The following is a 22,665-nucleotide window of genomic DNA, read 5'->3' as shown; positions in this document are numbered from 1 at the left end:
GTGAATGCGAAGCTGCATGATCAGGATGTGTCTTTCAGTAGGTCTGTATGCACGTGTGACAGATATTTTTGGCAAGTAGGAATACATGTGTTTGTCAAACTGAGTAGTTGGATCTTAAATACATATCTTCTTAAGCAGGAAAAGCAGCTCATTTTTTGTAAGAGTGCAATACTTTGCCTTTTCTTTAAAACTTTGTTTTTGTCTTTGAAGTTATGTGCTCTCTCTTAGTGCTAATTATGTCAGCAATGTGTGTCATACAGTGAAGCTTTTGAAAAAGAGCTACAAATGAAAGCCAATTTGGAAAATGCCTATATAGAGTAGTAAGCATACTCTAATTTCAGAATATAAAAATTCTCCTGAGAGGCAAGATTTACCACTAAGCCTATGCAGCTTTTCTGAAGCTCCTATTTGTATGTTTTGTGTAACTTGTGATTTTAATGCATCAGGTGCTAATTCACAGCGCAAGCCTGTATTTTATTAAGAAAAAATAACCTCTGCCATACGAGTATGAATTGCCGTATAATACCAATATAATTAGCTTATTGGTGAATTCTCTCTCATTTATTCTAGGAAGAATTAGACCTCTAAAGTAGAGAAAAGGTGGCAGGATACTCACAGGGATGCTGACAATACTTGGACTTGTAATTTCTGTGGTAAATTTTTCATGAGGATGGAATTTCTTCCAATGTTCCATTGAAATATTAAGCAAGGGAGTGAAAGGAACAGTTTATAGAGCAAGTACACACAGTGCAGAGCCTGAAATTGTGATCAACCAGGTCTGTTTAAAAAAAAAAAAAAAAAAAAAAAAAAAAAAGGAAGATTTATTTATTTTAAAAAATATTTATTTTAGAGCTGAAGTATATGGCAATTGAACACTGATGGAGAGGGGGGGAAAACGGCAGGGTACCACAATGTGAGTGAAGTCTGGGTATAAATCGCTATAGATTATTCCCCTTCCACAGAATTGGCTTGTGCTTTCTTCAGATTCCTGATTCAGAGTAGAGTTTAGATGTTGGTACGTAATTCTAAATACATGAATGCTCCATACCCTGCTCAGGTGAGTGTTTCAGTGTCTGCCTCGGGTAGGCAGATGAGTCATCTTGTCAATAAACTGCATAAAAAAGCTGCTAAGCTATTTACTGATGTGCTTTTGGCTTTTATTACTGTGGCGTTATATGAGATTCGCATTGATTGTATTAGCAGTTTCTGTAAGAGCTATCCTCTGGTGCTTGACTGTACCAGTCAGTTCAGATGTTGCAAATTAATAAGGTGGAACAGCTTGGACAGAAACTATCATGCAGTTGTTCCTAAGATTTGCTTTGTGAACCTTGTGGCATGACAGTTTCTGCCCTAGCAAAATACATTTAATGCCATCTCCAGTGCTTGCTTGCATCACCTCTTCATATCTGAATTCTGGGCAGAAGTGGAGTGGAGAAAACTCTCTTCCTCTACTAGGCCACTAACGGAATAAACAAGAAAGAAGAGAAACTAAGGGCAAGGTTACCCAGACCTCTTTTGTTTCTGTAATAATACACATTTTTGTTTCTGTGAGACTCATGCTACTAGCTTCTGGGTTTTTATCGCATTAAGAAAGGAGATTTGAGATCACATACAGAATGCACAACATAAAAATGGATTTAGTAGAGTGGCAACAGATGTTTGCACCTATTCAGCTTGAAGTATTGCATACCTCCAGCAAACAGGATTGTATAGATTATATAATGATGAATTAAGGCAGCTTTTGGGTTTCTGCCTATTTCAACATTGGGGGGGTGGTGGGGAATAAAATCTGTCGTGTTGTTTGCACTTTGCTTTAAATACTGGAATTGGGGAGGAAGATGGTGGCAGACTAAGGCTTCAGTCTGTAATTTTTGTGCTCTGTGAGCCTGAATATCACTTCCGAATGGTGAGCAAAAGTTAACTTAAAGGAAGCCTGTTGTCAACAAACTCAAATTTTAGGAGTCTGACCCTTCTTTTGAGACTTTGCTTTTCAGAGGAGTAGATAGGAGAATCAGCAAGTAAGAGAGATATATTAAAAATGAGACACTTTTTTTTAAAGTTGAGTAGTAGTAGTACAGAGGGGAATTGTTGAGGAAGTTGCTATCTCAATTTTTATATGAGCATGTCATTCTCTTCTCATAAATGCTTATGTCTGCCAGACAGGTGCTTAGGAGTTTCATGTTCTACTCCATTGTGTAGCCGTGGGTTTGTAAATAAATTCTTCAGTGGTAACTATTCAAAATCACTTTTACTTTTGCCATAAAGTCAAGTTTTCAGGGGTTGGTAAGAAATTATTGTTAGGAGAAATATTGGGAAATGTTATGCTTGCTCTTTGTGTGAAAAGCAAATGATTGTGTTATGACAAAAACCAAAGGTCACAAGTAGTGGGCAAGATTATAACCCAAAGATGGTGCAAGCTAATGAAGATAAATATTCTGTTAAAAAGGGGATGTGCGAGAGAAGGTATTTAAAACGAAGGCCTAATGCTATTTGTAAAATTCTTGTGGATTTTATGAGGTCCATTACTGGCCTTTTGAAACTAACAGGCAAGGAAGCAGTTCTTTCTGCTCCTTGGTCTTCCAGTGCTACCTGTGTCTAGAAGTGTTACTTTTTCTGGAAACAGTAGGCATAGATGCAACTTAAATTTATGTAAAAGGTTAACAGTTAGACTGACTGAATGAAATAAGTAGAATTTTCTTTTCAGTGAGTATTTTAATGTTACCTAGTAGATCCTTTAATGCCTTCCATTGAAGGATATCAAAGTTTTTCACAGCCAAATTATAAAACTGATGAAACTGGCATTTTCCTTTGTAAATTTTGCACAAAATGTACGCACAGTCACACCTGCATGACCACACACACACAAACACTTCTATTGTTTTTCTTTGATTTGTCAGTAAACCATACCCTTTCCCTAGTTCTGGAGTGCTGTAGCACAGGCGGTTGGCTTGTATTCAGTATGTTATTGTCAAGAGTATGTTGGCAAGCTGTGACATTATTTTCCTGGGATGGACAGGAAGGCAGAAAGATAAAGCAACCTTGTGGAAGTATATGGTGGTTGCAAAGTTGCCTTGAACCTTATGATCATAAAGATTACTTTGTCAGGGCTTATTTTCCCTCTTGAAAGTCTGTTCTTATCAGTTCGAAAAGATAAAATACGAGTTGTTTCTATGCATAACTTCTTTTTTTAACTTTCTTATCATTGTTCATAGTAGCTGACAGTACAAAAATGTAGACCTGTAAAAAATGCTTAGAGTTAACTGCACAGATTGCATGTTAGAACAGCTTATATATAATCCTCTGTAAGTAAATTTACACAAGTAAATACGTATAAGCTAGACCTTTCCAAGCTTCACTGGCAGAGAGTTTGTGAGAATAAGTAAACTATATATATGGGCAGAAGTCCTGTTTTGATTTTCTGACAAAATTTTTTTCACAGCAAACGTATGTAGCTGCTTCCTTAAACAGATTATTTTGTCATTTTGGAAAGAAAATGTGAAGGTATGTTTCAGAACAGTTTAACATACCTGTTTGTTCAGATGAGTTTTCTGTGTTGGATGCCATTAACTTCCGTAAAATATAACACCAGACTCTCAGCTAAAAGTAATTGAGAGGTATCATTTCTCAGTGATTCCTAAATAAGATATGTACAACTTGTCTGGTCTAATGCTATACTAAATAACAGCGATAGTAGGGTATCTAGAATGTTGATGAGGTGCTAGGAAAAATGAAACTCGAGTTACACTTTGCAGGTGTTACAAACACATTGCTGTGAGAGAGGAATGAGACAGGGTTGAGACCGAATGATGCTGGTTCAGTATCAGCTTTGAGGTCAGACGACTTTCACCACCTCTCTCCCAGCACTGCAGACTTTTCCATTTTTGTCATGGACTCATTCGTTAACCCAAAGCATTGCCCCTCTGCATTTTAGGTAGGCTGGATCCACTTTTGCTTACCTCTTGCCTGCATGCCAGCCTAGGCTTGTTAAGAGTGTAAGGCCTACTTACACTCTTAATACTGCCCTACTTGCATTGGCCTAGACATGCTCTTGCATGGAAAGAGTCCCCAAGTCCAAGAATTTTGTGCCTATGTAGTGGTTCTGTGGAGATGGGGTGTATGAAGGCCAGCTGGTCCGGATTACATGGGCTACAAAGTCTGGAATATGCTTCTAAAGATGTATTCTGGCAAATCTCACCAAGTTGGAGCAAGCAGATTTTGTTTAGAAGCTCTAGAGTTTGTCTAGCAAAGTGTTGGTGTTAAGAACAAAAGAAACGTCCCCGACATAAGGCAGCCGCACCTTCCTTTTCCTGATACATTAGCTCTCTACTTTCAAAGCATCAAGGTAGGGTGTGTTGTTTTGTTTTTGTTTTGTTTTTTTTTAAGAAATTCTAGTACAAGGGTTAAACAATCATGAAATATTTCCAACTTCAGTTACTGAAACAGTGAAATTAGTTTTAACAAACCTTTAAAAACAAAAGCATATGTTTTTTAAGTTTTTAGAACCTACAGATCTTTAAAGTCTCTCTTCCTGTTAGTTTTCATATGTAAATTGTGATCATTAGTGTCTTGGAACAAAGATTCGTATATACTCTTCGTAAACTTTGAATACATTAGTTGGTCCTCTTTAATCTGCGCAGTTCATAGACCGTGATCCAAATAGAGTAAGGTACAGTAACAGTCTCCTCTTAGAAATAGTAATTGATGATTTATATTTAGAAAAGTCTAATAAAGTATTGTTTGGCTTATGTAATTGGTTTTTTAAAGGGAAATAGAGGGTTTTTTGTTTGTTTGTTTTTAACTATACTTTTGAAATGCTTCTGGTTTGAGGAACTCTGAATTTAAGTTTCAGCCTGGAGTCAATTTTTACAGCTGTAATAAATCCCCCACAGAGTAATAAATCCCCCACAGAAATGGTCTGTTATAGTGGAAATGGCAGCAGGCCCTTAGTCAGAACAGCAGGAGTGGACGCAATTATAAAAATTGAATAAATACTTAAGGAACTGTATTGAGTGACAGCTTTACAAAATGTAATGCTTTCTTAATAAAAAAAAAAAAAAAAAGCTGGCAAATATCCAACTGTTTAAATGTACCAAAGAAAAAGCAATTAGAAAGGGCCATGGTAGACTGTGTCCTATTGTTGAACTCTAGCCTTTAAAAAATGTTTCCAAATTGATTTTTAAGAACCATCTGTTGATAGAAGGCAGACACCCTGCCAGAGCGACGGCTTACAGTGTGCGCAGCCGATCCGCGCGTTGCAGGGGTGAACTCTTGGAAAGGGCACCTGGCCCATGCAGGTTTCTGTGCCTGCTCTGATGCTCTTTGACAGGATTAGTGAACTGTTCCTGTGTAGTTTAGGGAGAAAGAAACTGCCTTCAGAGAAATAAGTTGTTCTCCATGAAACAGTCCTGAAATCTAGTTGCAGCTTACTGTAAGGTTTAAAAATAATCTAAAGAAGAGCAAGTAGGTGGCAATGGCTGGTGGGGTGTGAAATGATGACACCAAACAGAAAGGAAATTCTGGCTTCTGTATTACTTCTAGGATACGGTGTGACTGCAGTGGAGGTCAGTGTTAACTGATGGTTGCTTGTCCAATACAAATGCAGCTATGGCCAAGTTAATACTAGGATAGCATTGGATAGGCCTGCATTTTGCAAATCGGTAGTGCATAGTTAAGCGTTTTTTTCTTTGTACACTCTTCCTTCTAGTTCATGTTTGACAGTTAATGCTGGCTGTTGAATCAGCAATCTGAGAGTAGAGGTGGTTCAGGGTTAGAGATACCATCGAATGGTTTGAAGGTCTGCAGAGCCTTCCTTGCTCTGCCACAGACATCCCGTATAGTTCTGGCACTTTATCCACTTATGCCTCTGAGCCCACCTGTAAGATGGGAAGAGCGTTCATTCCCTGCCAAGTGCCCTTCCAGTAATTCCTTTAATATCCACACACTAAATCTGAAGTGGGAGAGAGGGGATATGAAAGGATACAAACTGGAATGTGTTAGCCTGGCCCAGCTTCCAGCGCACGTGTGCCGACGTGAGAGTGCTGTGCACGTGCTCACCCGCTCTCTTTGGGCCAGTTTGATCCTGTTGCAGTTTGCACCACTGTTTTAGCCTGCCTCAGTTTGACCCATGAATCTTGCCAATAACTGCAGTTCTCACCATTTAGACTGGGACTGCAGAATATAGCTGGAGTTCAGTTCTGTAACTTTTCTGTTGCTTCCTCCAAATTACACAAATGCCAAGCTTTAACTGTAGAGGTATTTCTCCTTTGTTTAACTCAGTGCAGCTCAAAATAATTAACATTTCCTTCAATTTTACTTGTTCTGAAGATCTCATTTGAAGATGATCGTTTTTTTAAAAAATCCATATTAGATGTTCATAGGACAAACAACCACAGTGTCTTGTGCAGACAAGAAATGAATTATGGTAAAATAGTTTATCACTGCTGATAGCAGAATGCTGATAAATAGAGCTGTTTTTTCCTGTGTTTGTCTCTGGGTTTGGGTTTTCATCCCGTCTCCCACACTATCCAAAGAGAGAATGGACAATAAACTGATGCAATGTCATCATTTGTAAACGAAACTAGATATCTCATGTGACACTGCACTTCCCCAACTTGACTCCTGCTTGTTTATACAGGTGTATATAGAAGAATGTGGGTATTTAAAGGAAAGCATCAGGCTTGGTAAACACAGAAATTAATGGATCACGTTCCAGAAGTGGTGCACCCCTGTCAACCCTACATTATTTTAAAGCTACAAACGTAGGCCGTTACTTTTTCCCCCTTTCAATGTATTACCCGCAGTGGGAATATAGACTTTTAAGTGTCCTTTGAATGTGTTAGCATATCTACCTATTACACTTTTCTCCATGACACTCTCCCGTTTGAAGGTCTTTTCTCCTTTTCACAAAAGACTTCACGTTCTACAGTAGGTGTTTTTCCATTAACAATATTTTTGTCCTAATCATTACCTACATATGCGTCTTGTATCCATATCGCTTCCTGTTTTGGGGCTATATTTTGAGGGATATATTTTAGATTTTTAGATACAGCAGTTAGTGTGGATACAGTTATAACAGCAGAAACCAGTGGTTCCACTCCTCAAATATATCCCCAAATTTGTCTTTGCTTATGTTCACAGGGAGGTTATCAGGAACAGCAAAGTGAGAGTTGGATATTGTCTAAATAGATGCTTTTTATCAACAAACATCCTCTTCCTGTCCTCTTGAAAACACTCTTCTGTAGTAATATCAGCATCCCTGTTAAAGATAGAAAGTCATGCTGTTTATTCTTAGTAATTCAGCATAATAAGAGGGGTATAACTTACTAATACATATTAAAAGAGTGGTTTGAGGGAGTTTCTGGAACTCTTCCTTTACTCATCCAAAGTAGGTGGTGTAATTAAACATGCTTTTTTGAACGTTTAGATCCTTTATTTATAAGTGAATATGGATGTTGGTTATCTTGGCTGAGTCTTTTTTTTCCTGGTGTTGCTATAAAAATGTTAAGATGTATACTTTAGGGACTTTCAAATCCTGCAAGTATTCCAGACTGAGGAGAGCAGTTGTTCAGGGTTATGCGCGGTCATCTCTGCCTGCTGACTGCTCACTGGCAGGCTTAGATCTGTTCTTGCTGGCTTTTCATGAAAGACTTTGTCTTAAAATCTTCCTCTGCATTTTCAAGGCTTTATTTGGGGATATTGACTCTCAGTTTTTCTGGGCATCTGAAATTTGGGAAGATATTAGATGTTTGTTAGATAAATAATATTTTGTCGCAAATATTTGCTTTTAACTTGAGCTTAAATCCTAAGTGTAGTGTAGCATACGCATTTGAGATGTGACATTTTCTAGTGCATTTGTTGGTGCTAAAATGTTTGTGTATGTTGGTTGGGATTTACAGTACTAGTGAAGGCCTGGTGAGATGGAAAGTATATCAACAGGTAAAAAAAATAAAAATAGAAGAAGAGAAAACCTGAAAGAGACACTAGAATGGTACTGTGCAAATTTGAGCAGAGGAGGAAGGTAGGCAGCACAACACTTTTGAAGAGGTCTTTTTCTCCTGGATGTTTTTGGTTGTGTTTCTTTAGATGGATGCAAAGTCAGTGACTTTTTAGCCATCATGACTAAATGACTTTTTAGTGTATCCAGAGAAATTGCATTTTTCCTTTCTAGCTAAAGTACATGTTTCCACTAAAAATGCATTGTCAAGTGGAGTCATGTTCATGCAGCCATTCAGTAACCTAAGTTAAAACTAGTAAGAAAGACCTATGTTTAAATTTGTTCAGCTCAAGGAGATTTTTACTGTGAAGGAATGTATAGTTTTTATTCTCCCTAGCTGCAACTCATTTGGAGGCAACGTGTTAGAGCAGCTTCCAGTTTTCATGAGGAGTGCTTCAGCTTTGTGCTTCAGTTTTGGTATTTTTCTTTCATTCTTTTTCTTTTTTCTTTTTTTCTTTTTTTTTTTTTTTTTTGATTAATGTTGTTTTGGACAGACAAAGTCTCTTTGGAAAGCTTGCACTGTGTGGAATGTGTAGTCTCCCTGCTGAAATGAAAACTCAGAGGGGGTAACTGAATACTCTCTGCAGTCAGTGCATTGAGAGTCTGAAGAAAAAACAAACACGCTTACTGAGAACAATGAACATTCCTTGAAACCCTAGGAGACAGATTTTTTTTTTAAGACAAAAAAGACCCTGTCAAGGTCTTCAGGCTCAGACTTCAAATTGTTGACATCCGGGCAGCACAAGGGCTTCTTACCCCATTTGGTTAAGCTGGTACCTTGCTGAGTGCGTAAGGACCACAACTGGTTGGCACCTACACTTTCTGGTTTAAAATGTGCGATCGCATAACATACTGTCCCCTTACTTTTTATTTTATTTTTTTTCCCCTCTCCACCTCTGTTTGACCTTCTACCAACAGTTCTAGTAATTGAACTCTGCTTTACATTACTGTTTTTCTCCGCTTTTCTTACCCGCTGGGCTTCACATCTTCAAATGCAGTTTACTTAGAAGTAATCCAGAAATGTCTCTGAGCACTTGAAGGACTTGAGATTGCCTTTTTGGGAGGCTTAAGATTCATGGGTCCCTGTTTGCTTATCCTTTTGTTTAGCTCTGACTGACTTCAGGGTTCCTCCTGTGGCAGCCACTCAGGGCTTAACAACACCGGACTAAAATTTTCTCTTACATGTAAGTGAATTGCTGCTCCCTTGCTTTCAACTGTACTGTAAATCTGAACTGCAATATCAATATTCTGGTAAATTTTTGATGTTCAGAGGATATCCAAGCAGGTCAGAGGCAGGTAGTAGCTTGAAAACTAGATGTGCTGGGATGTAGAAACTTGCATTGTCTTTAATTATCTGTGTTTTTCTAAGAAAAATTCTGGAAATTAAATTGCTTGATTACTATCAATAACCACAGCTTCAGAGTGGGGTTCAAAGCTAGACCTTATGCATAGCATTCTTTATGGCTTAGGTTTATATGTTTGAAGATTTTTAAGAACATTTCTACTAAACTTAAATAAAGAGAGCTTTAATTTGCTTGAAATAAAATGGCTGTGCTTTATGAGATCATGCTAATGCACTTTCATCAAGAGATACTGCTTATTTCATTAGTTATTTAATGCATACTTTTGTTGTTGGAGTATCCCTAAAACCTGCACTGTGAGCTCCAGAACCATGAAGTTGTTTTCTGTGGATTTATCTCATGGTTGATTGTCTTTGGTGTCTGAGAAGGTGGCAGTTCTTTATGAAGCTTTCTGCAGCTAAGCCAATTATAAAGAATTCTTCTTTGTGGGCTTACTGGTATTTAATAAAGTGTGAGTCAAAGATATTGTAGTAGTCAAGGCAAAATATAATGAAGACATAAAGGAAAATCTTTGCTTTGAAGACAAAGTGTCAAATCTGTAAGAAGAGGTGGGATATGGATTGTGAGCAAGTAAGGAAGGAATAAAAAATTAAATTCCTAGATCATGAGCCCAAGCAACTGGAAGGCTGGAGGCTGTGTTGACAGCAAAAGAAAAGGGGAGAAACTGAGAAGGCCAAAGGCCTGAGTTGCAAAGTGTTCAACACCTACAGCTGTGTTGATACTTGCCAGTCTGGCTGATCAAGCTTCGGGGATTTGTTTTAAATTTTAGAAGTCGGCAACTCGTAATGGCTGTATTTCCTGCATCAGGACAGGAATTGCCAAAACCTGAATTCCTTAATTTATTGTGTGCGTGTTTCACTGCATGTTGTGAATAACTCTGGTAAAATTCAACAGATGAGAGCGATACCAATGTCAGCAAAATAATTTTCCAGCGGGTTTCCCATGGTATTGCTGTGTTTTTCAGCAGTGTGACACATTGGTTTTCTTTTCTCTAGCTGGGACTGCATGTTAGCTATATGGATTGTAAATTCTCAGATGTTTTCCGAAATGTTACACGCCTGATAAAAATGAATTTTCCCTAGCAGCTTGTTTCACAGTATTTTTGGGTTTCATAGCATGCCAGACTTTTTTGGAGTGGACTGTATGGTTAATGTTATTGGTTACTTTCTTTAGAGAATCAGATTTTAAAATGTCTCTCCAAAGCTCTATTTGCAAGTATGATTAACTGTACTGTATTGAACAGAGCTCGCTCAAGATCACAAATGCTTTTGACTCCCAAATTTCCACTGAGTATTCTAGTCTCAGGAAGTTTCCTCGGTTACATTTTCTTCCCTTCCCTGTTGTGCCTTGTGTATCATTACTTTTGCTTTGTAGCCTCTTCAAGTGTATTTTTAAATTATTTTAACCATCTAATTAGTGTAGTAATTATTGTGTGAAGCCGATAATTGAAAACTCATTATCTTATTTTAAAGGTGTCACTATTCAAGTTCAATAATTCTGCCATTTGACATGCTTTTTCTTCAGATTGAAGATGGGAGCAAAGCTGCAGCTGTGGACAAGTTACTGGCCGGGGATGAAATTGTTGGCATCAATGATGTGGGCCTCTCCGGTTTCCGACAAGAAGCAATCTGTCTGGTAAAAGGTTCACACAAGATGCTAAAGCTTGTAGTAAAAAGGTAAGCTTGTGACATTCAGTTGGAAAGCCAAATGTATTCAGACTCTAAGCTACTGGACGACTAAATCTGCCAAGACTTGGCAAGTTAATGAAAGGACTTTCATTACGTTTTATGATGTTCATATTTAGAAGCATTAAGCAGTATTACTTGAACATGATAAGGTGCTGACCAACATTCTTGAACACAGAATCTTTATGGAAGAAGACATGGAGTAGAGGTAGACTTTCAATCAGAGCAAAAACTGAGACAGTGTATTCTGTGAACACTGTTGTAACGTAAGGAATCAGGACTCTGTTCCTATCTGTCCTCTTGAAATGCAGTGCATGAAGGAAACTCTCTCACCTGCCCTGCTTCCTCTGTATTTGGTTAGCTGACATTGATAATGCTTTTTAGCATGTTTGCTACGCAGGCCAGTTGGACTGTGAGGAATTATGTGGGAAACCTTTGGTAAATAGTTCTTCCACTTTGTGAGAATATTTTAAGTCTCAAACATTTCTTGCATACTTTGAATAAAATGAATTTTTAGTTAGAGATCAGTGAATCAAAAAATTGAAAAATTCAAAACAGTATTTGTATGGTGTAGAAATTTTTTGTTTTCTCTTTTTGACTCTAAGTTAGCATGTTTTTTACTAACTTAAAAATAAGTATCACAAAATTTTGACAAAAGTAAGCATTACAGATGTTCAAATAAGTTAAATCTGATAGCTTTTGAAAAAATTAAAAACAAGAATTTTGAACAAGAAGCAAAATCTTTCTTATTAATTTCCTACTTTGATGACTCAGAACTTTCTATGTAATTTCTTATGTCAAATTATTACTAACCAGTCTTTTGTGTTGGAATTTTAGATGTCTTTGCTAGAATCAAAAAAAACCCCTTTTGTTGTAGCACTGCAGATGCTGAGAATTGGGTTTGACATGTATCGTGATCAAGTCTGTAGATGTAACTCTCATTCTGAGGCTGTCTTAAATGGGGACTATCTTTTTGTGAAATAGCACTGATAGATAAGAGAGGTATTTAAATAACTTCTCGCCATTGGATTGAAAAGGTGTTTTTGTCAGAAGAAATTATTGGAACGTGAACCTCTGACAGGTGGTACAGTTTATATTCTTACTAAAAACATCTTCAGGAAGCTCTCGCAAAATGTATACAACACTAAAGCTAATAAATGCAAAATAATTTGCATTCCTAACTATTATAAATCATGTTGATCTTCAGCAGTTTCAGCTTGCACTGGCTCTTCCAGTAGAAGAACTTTTGTTAATGCTGGTTACATCAGTTGTTTCTGTTACTGAAAAGGAAAACTTCAGGGTTGAGAGGTTTTATAGACACTGAAGAATCTGCCAAGACAGCAAGCCTTAATTGCTGTGAATAACTTTAGAACGAAAGGAAAGATTCCCTGTTTCTTGGTCCTTTTCAGTTTTGTGATAGTAACATGCACAAAATCTGTGAATTCTGGTCTCTTTCTGGAAACAGCAGAAATTTTGTTGTTGAAATACCCAAGTAGGGGAGACAGCTATGCCATTGTTGCCTTTCATAATTACTTTACTCCATTCATGTGTTTTTGGAGGACTTTCGTACAGCTAATCAAGCACTAATTTGCTGCTGGAGATTTGTGACCATTCTTTGCAGGCAACAGAGCCCAGTTGCTATGCATGCCTGCACGTGATTTGGTGCAAAGCTGATGGATTTTGATCAGTCCTTTCTCATCCCTCCTCTTTTTCCTTCCTTAGTACATGGGCAGTGGTCACAAGCAAACTAGCTGTTCTAGCCAAGAGGCTGAAATAGTGACCGTTGTTAGGGAAAACATTTTTGTCTTCAATTCATGAGGACTTCCATAGCTCCCTAAACAGGAAAGAGCCTTTGGGGCCATTGACAAGCCTGCATAATATTAGATAAAATTTTATAAAACTTACTGAAGGAAATTAGCTAGGGCCTTTTGTTTGTGGTTTTTCAACTTTGCTCCTTCTCTTGGAAAGTTGCCTCAGGACATCAGTCCTTTGACGGTCAGAAACCTTTTAATACCCAGTCTCAGTTTGTTCTTGGCCAACTTGATCTCATGCACTGCTGTGTGCTGAAATAGCTTTTCTTTTCCTGTTAAAAGTTCAAATGATGCAGTTTTTTTTAAAAAAAAGCCTTGTTGCATGCTTTCTTCCAGAAGTTATGGTTTGAACAACAGTATTGTTTTGTTCTGTTTGCCCTAAATCTTAGGCTGAATTTTTATGAGTGCTTTAAGCAGTCCTGTCTTTAAGCAAAGCAGTTGTGTAGTCTTTGTATGAGCACTCCTGCAAGTCTGGATTGAATTGGATCAGGGAACTGATCTGACTGCAAAATTATCTGGGGAAGTAGGTTTTCAGTTGGATAGGACCACTACTTGCAGAGGCACTTTAATTGCTTACAGGAATCTTGAAATGTCTGTTTTAGCGTTTTTAGACTATTTCAGACTTCTTTAGATCCACCCTTACTGTTCTCTGGGGGGACAGGGAATAACCCCACAATTCCCTTTCAGTGAGTTATATATAAGTTGATATGTTGATCTGCAAGGGATTTTAGCATCTTTGTCTGCTTGCCCTGTATCTTTTGTCCAGCACTGCGATGCGTCTTTATAGCATTGTTTTAACAATTTATTCCCTCTGGATATCAAGTGTGATAATCTGAAGCATGAAACAGAAATCATTTAAGTTCAGCAGCCTAGTCTTGAAGGTCATAAAAGAACCTTTGTTTTAACGATGTTTGTCCTTGATATATGTGAGAGTTAGCTTGGAATGGAAAGTGACAAGCAACCATCTGGATTTGGTATTGAAATTTTTTTTCTAGGATTAACTATTTCTATACTGATCCAGAAGTGTTTTTTTTTTTTTTTTTAAAAAAAAGCTTTAACAACTATCAAGATGTAGAAAAAATAGTTTTTAACAATATTCTTCTGCAGTGTAAAGAATTTCCTGTTAATGTAAGTAGATTTAATGCAGCACAATCTAGTTTTATTTATCCCTGCTGAGCAGCTCGTGCATGTGAAATTCCCCCATACAGGTCTCTCTTTATTGCAGTAAGGCCAATTCCTGGTCTTACACTGATCTAACTAGTTCTGTACCTGGGAAGCAGTAGGGCATGCTATTTTTCTTTTAAAAGTGTAACTTACCTAAGCCAAAACCAAGTGAAAGTTTTGCCATGGTGAGTAACATTCATTCACAGTTACTAGCATTTGACTGTGGCCAAAAATTCTTACATGGCTGGTGTGGTTTAGCAGTGGTAGTTGGCTTCCACAGAAATGACTCTTACCAACTATTTTCAAAGAATCTGCTGCCTGAATTGCATAGGGGAAAAAATATTGGTCTCTAAATAAAGCTAGTGTAGTAGCAAATACAAAATATAGTGGCTGTCGGCATGCATGCTTTGCTTTATTTTTTGGAAACGTTGCAGTTGTGGTTTGAAACAAACCAGGACTGTGCAACTGGCTCAACAGTAAATGTGTGGTGTTCAGATAGCTTACAGATATTGATGATCGAACAAATGCAGTGTACCTTTTGGTCTTGGATTAAAAGAGGATTCAGCAGGCTTTGTGTTGTTTTCTCAAGTGGATTTGTCAAAACAACTCATCTTAATTGTGTGCTAGTTCGTCAGTGCACTACTGAATTATTTCCTGAGTGGATTCTTTTCTTAGGAAAATGGAAAGGAAAGCATGCTCAGGACATTTCTTACATAAATTGTGTTTGTTTTTCTGTTCTTTGGGAAGATATGTATGAATATTCATATGTACGTGTAAAACTGCTCTGAGTGTTGATACTTAGGTGGTTACTATATTCTATATAATTGACTGTTCTTCATACACTTTTTAAGTTAAATTCCATTCAAGTTATTAAAATAATCCCTGTTCCTTTGCATGTGCTTGGCATAACCATATACTACAAAGCCATGAAAGTTTTGAATACTTTTTTCACTATGAATTAATGATATTTATTGTAATAAAGTGTTCTAAGTTTATGCATGGTGACATGCCTATTTGGAGTCTGTTAATGTTAAAGAGAGTGTGGGTTTAGTTGCCCTCTGGGAGCCACCCTAAGAAGTTATGTTAATTAGATAGAAACATGCATCCTTTCCTGCCCATGTCCTTTTGCATATCTGCCTTGTGTCCTATTGCATCGTGCGTACGGACCAATCCACTGTGCATCTCTCCCAAAGCCATGGTGACTGAGATACTTCCCCTTCTTCTGTCCCTGTGCATCTCTCCCCATACTGCTGTTCCTGTCCCTTGCTCCTGATTCCTAACAGACGGACAATGAAGGGAAGCAAAGAAGTCTCCTACTTCCTCAGGTGGAGCTAGACACCAGACCAGGAGGAGAAAATGATCTCAAACACATACACGTACTCTCCCTGCTGTGTCTCTTCACCATTTATTTGCCCACACTGTTACTCACATGAATGGAGTTTAGCTTCTGAACAGTGCCTGTGTGCATCTTCTCGGAGGTCACTGGGGCTGTCTTGCTGGCTGCTTGAATCTTATGTTAGTGGAAATGGAAATTGGGTGGGCAAGTGAGGAGTAGCCATGGACTTCTTTCACACAGGGTCAACTGGTGACAGGAGACTGGAATTTCTGTTGAACTTGAACTTGACCAACTGGAACTGCTAGCACCCGAGAGCCATAAAATCCTGGAGTAGTTTTGGCCAAATTGCATGCATGCATGCATGAGCAGACTTGTTTTCTTTTCCTTTAAATAGGATTGTGTTTCGATACCTTTATGTGGTGAAAATGCCATTGTTTTTGTAATGCTGAGGAGAGTCCCTTGTTACAGATGGGAGAGGAAAAGTGAGTGAGAAGAAACAGACTTGGCATCTGAAGTGCAGTGTGTAGCCTGGATGTTGAAATGTATTGTGTGAAATCGAAATAAGGGAAGCCAATGTTACAGTAGCTGAACTATAAACACCTAGACATGGGAAGTTAGAATAGTCTTTGTTTGCATGGCACTTAGTTTAGAGAGACAGCCATTAAATTCAGCACATTGGAAGCAGAGCTTTTAATGAACATCCTGAGGGCTCCAAGATTGTACAATATTGTCTTAGATCCTGAGACCTTAAGAGATACCCTGGAATAAAAATCTGCCTGTCTTTTATGGCATTCAGGTAGAAAATTGCTGAAACTTCATCATGTGCTGATCAGAAATGTGCTTACCACCACCAGTGACCTTTCCATAGTGGGATTTATGTAACTTACCAAAGGAATCTAGGCTTGCCCTTTATCGCTAGTGTAATAAACCAAACTAGTTCAATAAACCAAATACATTCGCAGAGAACCCCTGCTGTGGAGGAGTAAAATATATTTTGGCATTAAATTCAAATCATTATTTCTTGAACTTGGATTTATTATGGCAGAACAAATTGCACTGGTTTCTCTCTTGTTGCCTAAGAACAGTTTTTTTCGATGCCTGTATTTTCAGCCAGATTGTGGAAATAGCTAAGAAACTGAAGCAGAGCTTTCCAGGGATGTCTATGCACACATATGTCATTGCTGTAAGAAGTCAGCAGGTGTGATAAGCCTGCTCTGCCATTGTTTCTTGCAATTGGTGTGGGCATGGAAACGTGTGCCAGTTCAGATCTTCTGGTAGACCCTCTTACAAAGTGGGTATTTTTAACACATGCACACAGCTAAAAAGATCAAGGCTTGAACATTTCTATGCGGCTGTACTTGGTGGAAGGGCTGGGTTGTTAAATTCCGGTTTCACAAATTCACTGGGAAATGAATCGGAGTTGCGTTAGGCCCGCTCTTCTGCACTAAGCTGGATGGCCAGTTTATCTGTGCCAGAAAGTTGTCCTACTAGCCCCTGCTCTCAACCACGTTTTGCAATGCAGAGAGGAGCAAGCCTCGTGTGTCGGGATCAGTGTCAGTCACCAAGTCAGGGCCTGTATTTCCTATTCTCTCATTTGGTGCTGCCAATGAGTTACCAAGGCTCAAGAGGGGAAGACAGGAACCAAATGACTGCAAATGTAACTTGTCATGTGAATTTCATACAGGCCTTCAAAAGCCTGTGTGTAAAATGGGTGTTCTCTATTTTAAGGAGTGTCTTGCAATGCTAGCAGGATCTTTCTGTGAAGGAATTTTAATGGTCACTATGAGTGATTGCGGAATAAACCACTTTGCACTTTGTGTACTCTATGAGAATCCACAGAGGAGGTTGGCATGGAGCTCCTATTGTGCTCAAAACTTACCCTCAAGCCTTCTGAACAGGCAATCTCTCTGCTGGCAATGCCTTGACAGCAGTCCTTGTTCCTAAATTGCATAATCCTATACTAATTGATGAAAGGAATGGACATGAGAAAAGAAGGGCACACTTTCATCTTATATTTCAACAAATTATACATTGAAAAAGTCCTGATGAGGACCATTTCCCCCACTTGCTTAACTACTGGCACAGTCACTTAATTAATGTCAAAATGATGTATGTCTCAGTTCACTTTACCTTTATCCTAACAATACCACTCAGGTATTTGAATATTTCCTGTGCCAGCTATCTTTTTGTTGGGGTGCGCCTTTAAAAAGCATTTTTATTTCTTAATTTTGGCCACCTTACCAGTTTCTCAGTTGTGTTGACGTGATTTGATTCATGCTGTTAGTGACATGTTAATGGATACTTAAAGCGAACATAAGGTTTGGTTTCTCAAATTGGAGGGGTGTGGTCCTTGGTTTCAAAGAGCATTTGTAAATGTCTTGTATAACTGTCAGGCCTCTCTCAATATAGATGTTGTAACTGACGTGTTTTTAAGTTGTGGTGGCTTTTAGAATTTCATTCTTTACAAATCTAAAAAAACCTAACCTGTAAAACTTGAATAATAAAAGGGCAAAAATATGACAGAGGTCACCATGTTTGACCAAGACAACTCCTGGGGTGATGTGTTGAATACTAGGAAGGGCATAGAAATTTATTTGTGGGTAAGAGGAATTCTGTACAATTTGAATATGCTTATTCAGAAGGGTTACTTGCGGCAATGGTATTTAGTTCTGTGAGGTAATCACTCAAACTGGACAAGGTTGCTTTTTTGTGGGATAGAATATGCATCAGACAATAACAACCTCTCAGTCATGACTGGGGGTGGAGGCGGTTCTTCAATCCTGCAAGCAGTTGTTAAAATGGTTAATTTGGAGCATGAGTAGTTTCATCAACTGTAGTGAGACTACTCACATTACCAAAGCTGAAAAAGTATAGAAGTACTTACAGGATTTAACCAGAACTTTTTACCAGGCTGTACGTTAGATTTATTCTTAATACTGCTTTCTACTGGCAAATTTCAATTTAGATGCAAATTGTAATATGTAACTTCTTGTTTAAGTGGGTGAAATGATGAATGTTACAAAATTTTGGTATCTGAAGACATGCATTTCACGCAGTACTTTCACATGCATGCACACAGAGAATTTGAGTTTGACAGCGGTAAGTATTGTAGATCTCTGCTCTCTCCTGACTGTAGCAAAGTTGTAACCCCGTCCATTAAAGATCATATAAATAGTGTTTTTATGTCAGGAATTCTTTGCATTTGGAATGAATGCTTTTGTATACATTTTAAAATACATGTTGTTTACATTTTAAAAAGTTCAATAGTTTGGGTTTGTTTTTAACTATTTAAGAGTGGAATCATTTTGTTTTGTTTTTTTCTTTTCTTAACACTGCTTAAAAACTTTGATGTGTGCATACAAAACTTTGAGAGAGTAGTACTACTGCTATTTCAGTTCTTAAACACATTGCAGTTCTCCGTGTGGTACTTCTAGTTACATTGCTTTCTAAAGATAAAATAACTGACTAGACTGAAAATTTGGATACTTCCTTGAATGTTTCCTTGTCAAGTAGCGTACCATGTTGGATGGCAGAGATTTTATGCTCAGCCTGCTCTAGTAACTGCATGTAACACCTTCCAATCTGCAAAGCTTTTAAAAGGTGTTAGAGTAATTTCTGAACTCAGCTCTGAACTATGGAGAGCAGACCGTTCAAAAGAAGGGCGTTCTTCAGAACAGATGCAGACAGCTTATGGAACAAGCCAGTGATGAAGCTAATGCAAACACGTTGCAGCTTTAGTTCATGAATTACTGAACAAATTTACATCTTATCAGTTCAACAAGAAATCCCTTATGCTAGGGTTGTTACTACTGAATCTGTATAATACTGGATCACCTGGTAAAACAAAGTCTGGCACAGAGACAAAACTGCTGTATCGTTGAGTTGTCCAAAATGTAGAATGGCCTTTATGCTTTTAGTCCAGCTTCATGCTGAGTGCAGGAGAACACCACAATGACCAAAGTCATGGTTTGGGGAAACACCTGGTGTGTTACCTTTAGAACAGAATTGGTACTTTGTTCTGGCTCGCACAGCAGCCTTGCAGGCAAGTAGGCAGCCGAACTGGGTCATGACATCTGGTAGGGATCAAAAGGGAGTTTGGGAAGGTAATGCCTTCAAAATCTGATGTGACATCGTGTGTGTCAGCAAAAATCCCTTTCCCAAATAAAACTTCAAGCAGCTCAGCTGGCAGAGTTATTTTTTGTGCAGGCTTAATAATTTGCATTATGTGGCTACAGTGTTTTAACCAGGTATAAGGCAAGCTAAGGCTAGACTTGCTGTCTCCTGAAATGTCCTGAGACTGAAGGACCTCTCCTTCTCTGCTCCCATTTCTGGGTCATTTTGGCCGTGCTTAGGTAGATCACAGCTGAAATCAGTGTGTGAATGCACATCTGTGTAGAAACACCAGTACATGGAATGTGGTTTATAAGGGAATTCAGTTCATTTGGGATAACAATAAAACTATAAACCCATTGTGGTAGGCATGTAGCTCTGCCTAGCCATTAAAGGTAGCAGAATACACACAAAGTAAGGATGAGGATTAAGTATTTATGTAACTTATTCAACACTTTTATCTCAGACATCCAGATGTGCCTGTCTAGTTCCCTGAGGCAGACTTAGGAAAAACAGTTCCAGAATATGAAAGTTTTATCATGGTAGTCTATTGTGAATTTAGCAGGCAGGAAGATAGATGATTTAATACCTCATACAACTTAATACCTCATTGTTGACAGTACATATGTTATTTATAAATCAAATTACTGTTCCATCCTGCTCAAGCCTGTACAGTTGGGCTGAGGTGCAAGGAGAAATGGAGCAAATTGTGATGGCAAAATCCTGGTTTAATGGCGGAAATCCCATTAAGAGACTAAGACCTGCTAATTTACTTGTATTCATTTGTTTTTGCAGACTGAAGGAAAAGCAGAGGACTTTGTAGTTCGCTTTAGCTTCTTTACATGTAATGTGCAACTTACTAGGTCATGGGATAGGGAAGGAGCCGCTCCGCTGCGCTGCAACAAGGTAATATGCTTTGCAGCATGGCCCTTTTCAAAGAGGCACTGTTAGCTGCAGTGTGGGGCTGCTGTTTGCTCTGTGGTTCCGTTTTCAGACACAGGGTGAGTGTGAGACCAGGGGGCAGGCCAGCTGGCTACCCCGACACATGGGAGGGGAGGGCAAAGAGCAGCGCTACAGACTGTACGGGTCTGGCTGTGGTGGAGGATCAGGCAAAAAGGTGATTGTGTAAACCTTTGTGTATGTTCTGCTATGAGAGAATAGGCATTTAATACATAGGATATGTGTCTTAGCTGGAATTTTAGGGCTCTGGACAGATACCTGCATCTTAGAAATCTATCGATAACATTTCTGTTAAAATACTGGTTCAGATTTGCCATTTTGAAACATCTGAATAATAATAGGTTGCTTTGTTAAATATTATTTCCGAGCTTTGTTTTTTGTCTTTGTTTTGTTTTTGTTTTTTTAGAAAAGGAAACTTCCCATGTATCTTCTAGATCCCCTCCCCCTGCAGCCATGGAAGTCCATAAATCAAGCCTGTGGTTATATTTTTATTTTTCTGTTTCAAATTTCAGATCAGTTCCTGTTTTAGGGATAAGGAACTCCTACTCTGTCTTGCATGGAAAGTGCTGCAGTTCCATTAACTGCTTCCAGAAAAACAGGCTACTTCCCCCCCCCCCCCCCTTTTTTTTTCTTTCTTAGAAGCTGTCAACACTTTTCATGGAAACCTTCCTAAGAAGGGAGTACAGGACAGGTAGGTATTCAGTGCAGTAAGCATAGAGAGCAAAAGCAAACAGCAAAAAGCAGAAATACGGTTTTGATGTTTACCTCATTAAGTTTTAGTCAGTTAGAAATGTCCAAAAAACATGGTGGTATCAGAAAACAACCTTTTAATTTCAGCTGTCTCAGTTTTTGAATGAGTCTTTTTAAAGGTGCCTAATATCCAAAAACTGCTGAGTAATGGCCCTTTGAAAACAAAGAGAAAGAGTAATGAAAGTCTCAAAGTCATCATTCAAAAACTGAGACACCCAGAATCTCTCCTGACTTCTGAAGATCACGGCTATAGCAATTAAAAGTCTGAGGGCTTCTCTTAAACGTGCAGATAAGACTGCCTAACCACAATAGATGCTTTTTTTTTTTTTTTAATTCTGAATGGCTGCAAGTCCATAGTTTTCCCTATGATTTAATTCTTTGCTGTTAGCGCTCTCTTGTGGCTATGATTTTCATTACATGACTGAAAAGAGGTGAAAATACATCTGGAAGTTCAAGATTTCTGCCTTAGAACACACAGTCTCTTTTGGATAAGCTTTCCTAGATTAAATAGGGCAGTGTTTCTTTATATTGATGCGGGAAGATCAGCCTAGACAAAAATGTCTGAAATGTGTCTCTCAGAAAACCTCCAAGAGGGCATGCATATTGAGCATTCAGGTTTTTGATAATTTTTCATCTTCATGTTTTTGATGAAAAATTGTATCCCTGCGCAAGGATAGCCAAGAAACTTAGTGAGAACTGAAGTTCAAATTGCCCTCCTGAGTCAGGTAGAGGAGAGACTGGGACTGACAACTTTAATAGTGGGTTAAGAGGCAGAAACGTCTTTTTTATTTCTGTGTTTTCGGTGGTAAGGAGATCACTTGCTATAACTTTACTTATTAAAAAAAAAAAAAAAACCTCCAAACTTCTGAGAAACCTGAGTATGTTCTGGTAAAGGTTATTCACCCTGCATCACTATTTTCCAATTCTGGGAATGGGAAAGGAGAAGGGAGAGGTGGCTTTTGACCAGTTCTGCTTTCAAGCTAAAAGGTTCTTATACAGTGTTCAAGTATTTTAATAAGAAAGGAAGGCCTTCTGGAAGCTCGGATCATGGCGTGCAGCTCTATGCTGGGATCTACAGTTTCCCTTTTTAAGAAAAGAACAGGTATTAATCAGAAGTTAAATTTACTAACGGTTAGACTCAATACTGTCATGATTATAAATCTGGTGTCATAGCTTTCTGAGCATGTCTGAATTAATGCTAGTGTGTGAAATGGGCTTATAGGCTCCTTTCTCTTCTATACTGTAATGCAACAGCAACTAGAGAAATGGTTTATGATATTTACTCAGTTGTGTTCTCTTGGAGAGTGGCAGGTTTACCCTCAAGAGAGTGAGAGGGGTTTTTTTGCCTAAAATCCTGGACTAAATGTCTCTAATGTTTGATTTAATGAAGTTCCTGTTCATGGCATTTGTCTGGTCACCCCAGCTTTTTTGATCTTTGCATCCCAAGTGTAAAATTAACACAGTAATTATCCCTGTACTTTCAGGAATCTTTTTA

General features: G+C 38.3%; 1 protein-coding gene across 3 annotated transcripts in view; it reads left to right on the top strand.

Moving 5' to 3' along the window:
• The window catches only part of SHROOM2 (shroom family member 2), a 133,329-nt gene that overhangs the window by 42,044 nt on the left and 68,620 nt on the right, over positions 1 to 22,665 (top strand). For all 3 annotated transcript variants that reach the window (XM_026116972.2, XM_064500523.1, XM_064500539.1), the window contains one exon: positions 10,879 to 11,030. In XM_026116972.2, coding sequence (XP_025972757.1) covers positions 10,879 to 11,030 — 152 coding nt within the window. The remainder of the gene's footprint in view (positions 1 to 10,878; positions 11,031 to 22,665) is intronic.

Source organism: Dromaius novaehollandiae, chromosome 1 (genome assembly GCF_036370855.1).
Source record: "Dromaius novaehollandiae isolate bDroNov1 chromosome 1, bDroNov1.hap1, whole genome shotgun sequence".
Lineage (NCBI taxonomy): Eukaryota > Metazoa > Chordata > Aves > Casuariiformes > Dromaiidae > Dromaius > Dromaius novaehollandiae.
Note: the sequence above shows the minus strand (reverse complement) of the source record. Positions and strands in the feature narration are given on the sequence as shown.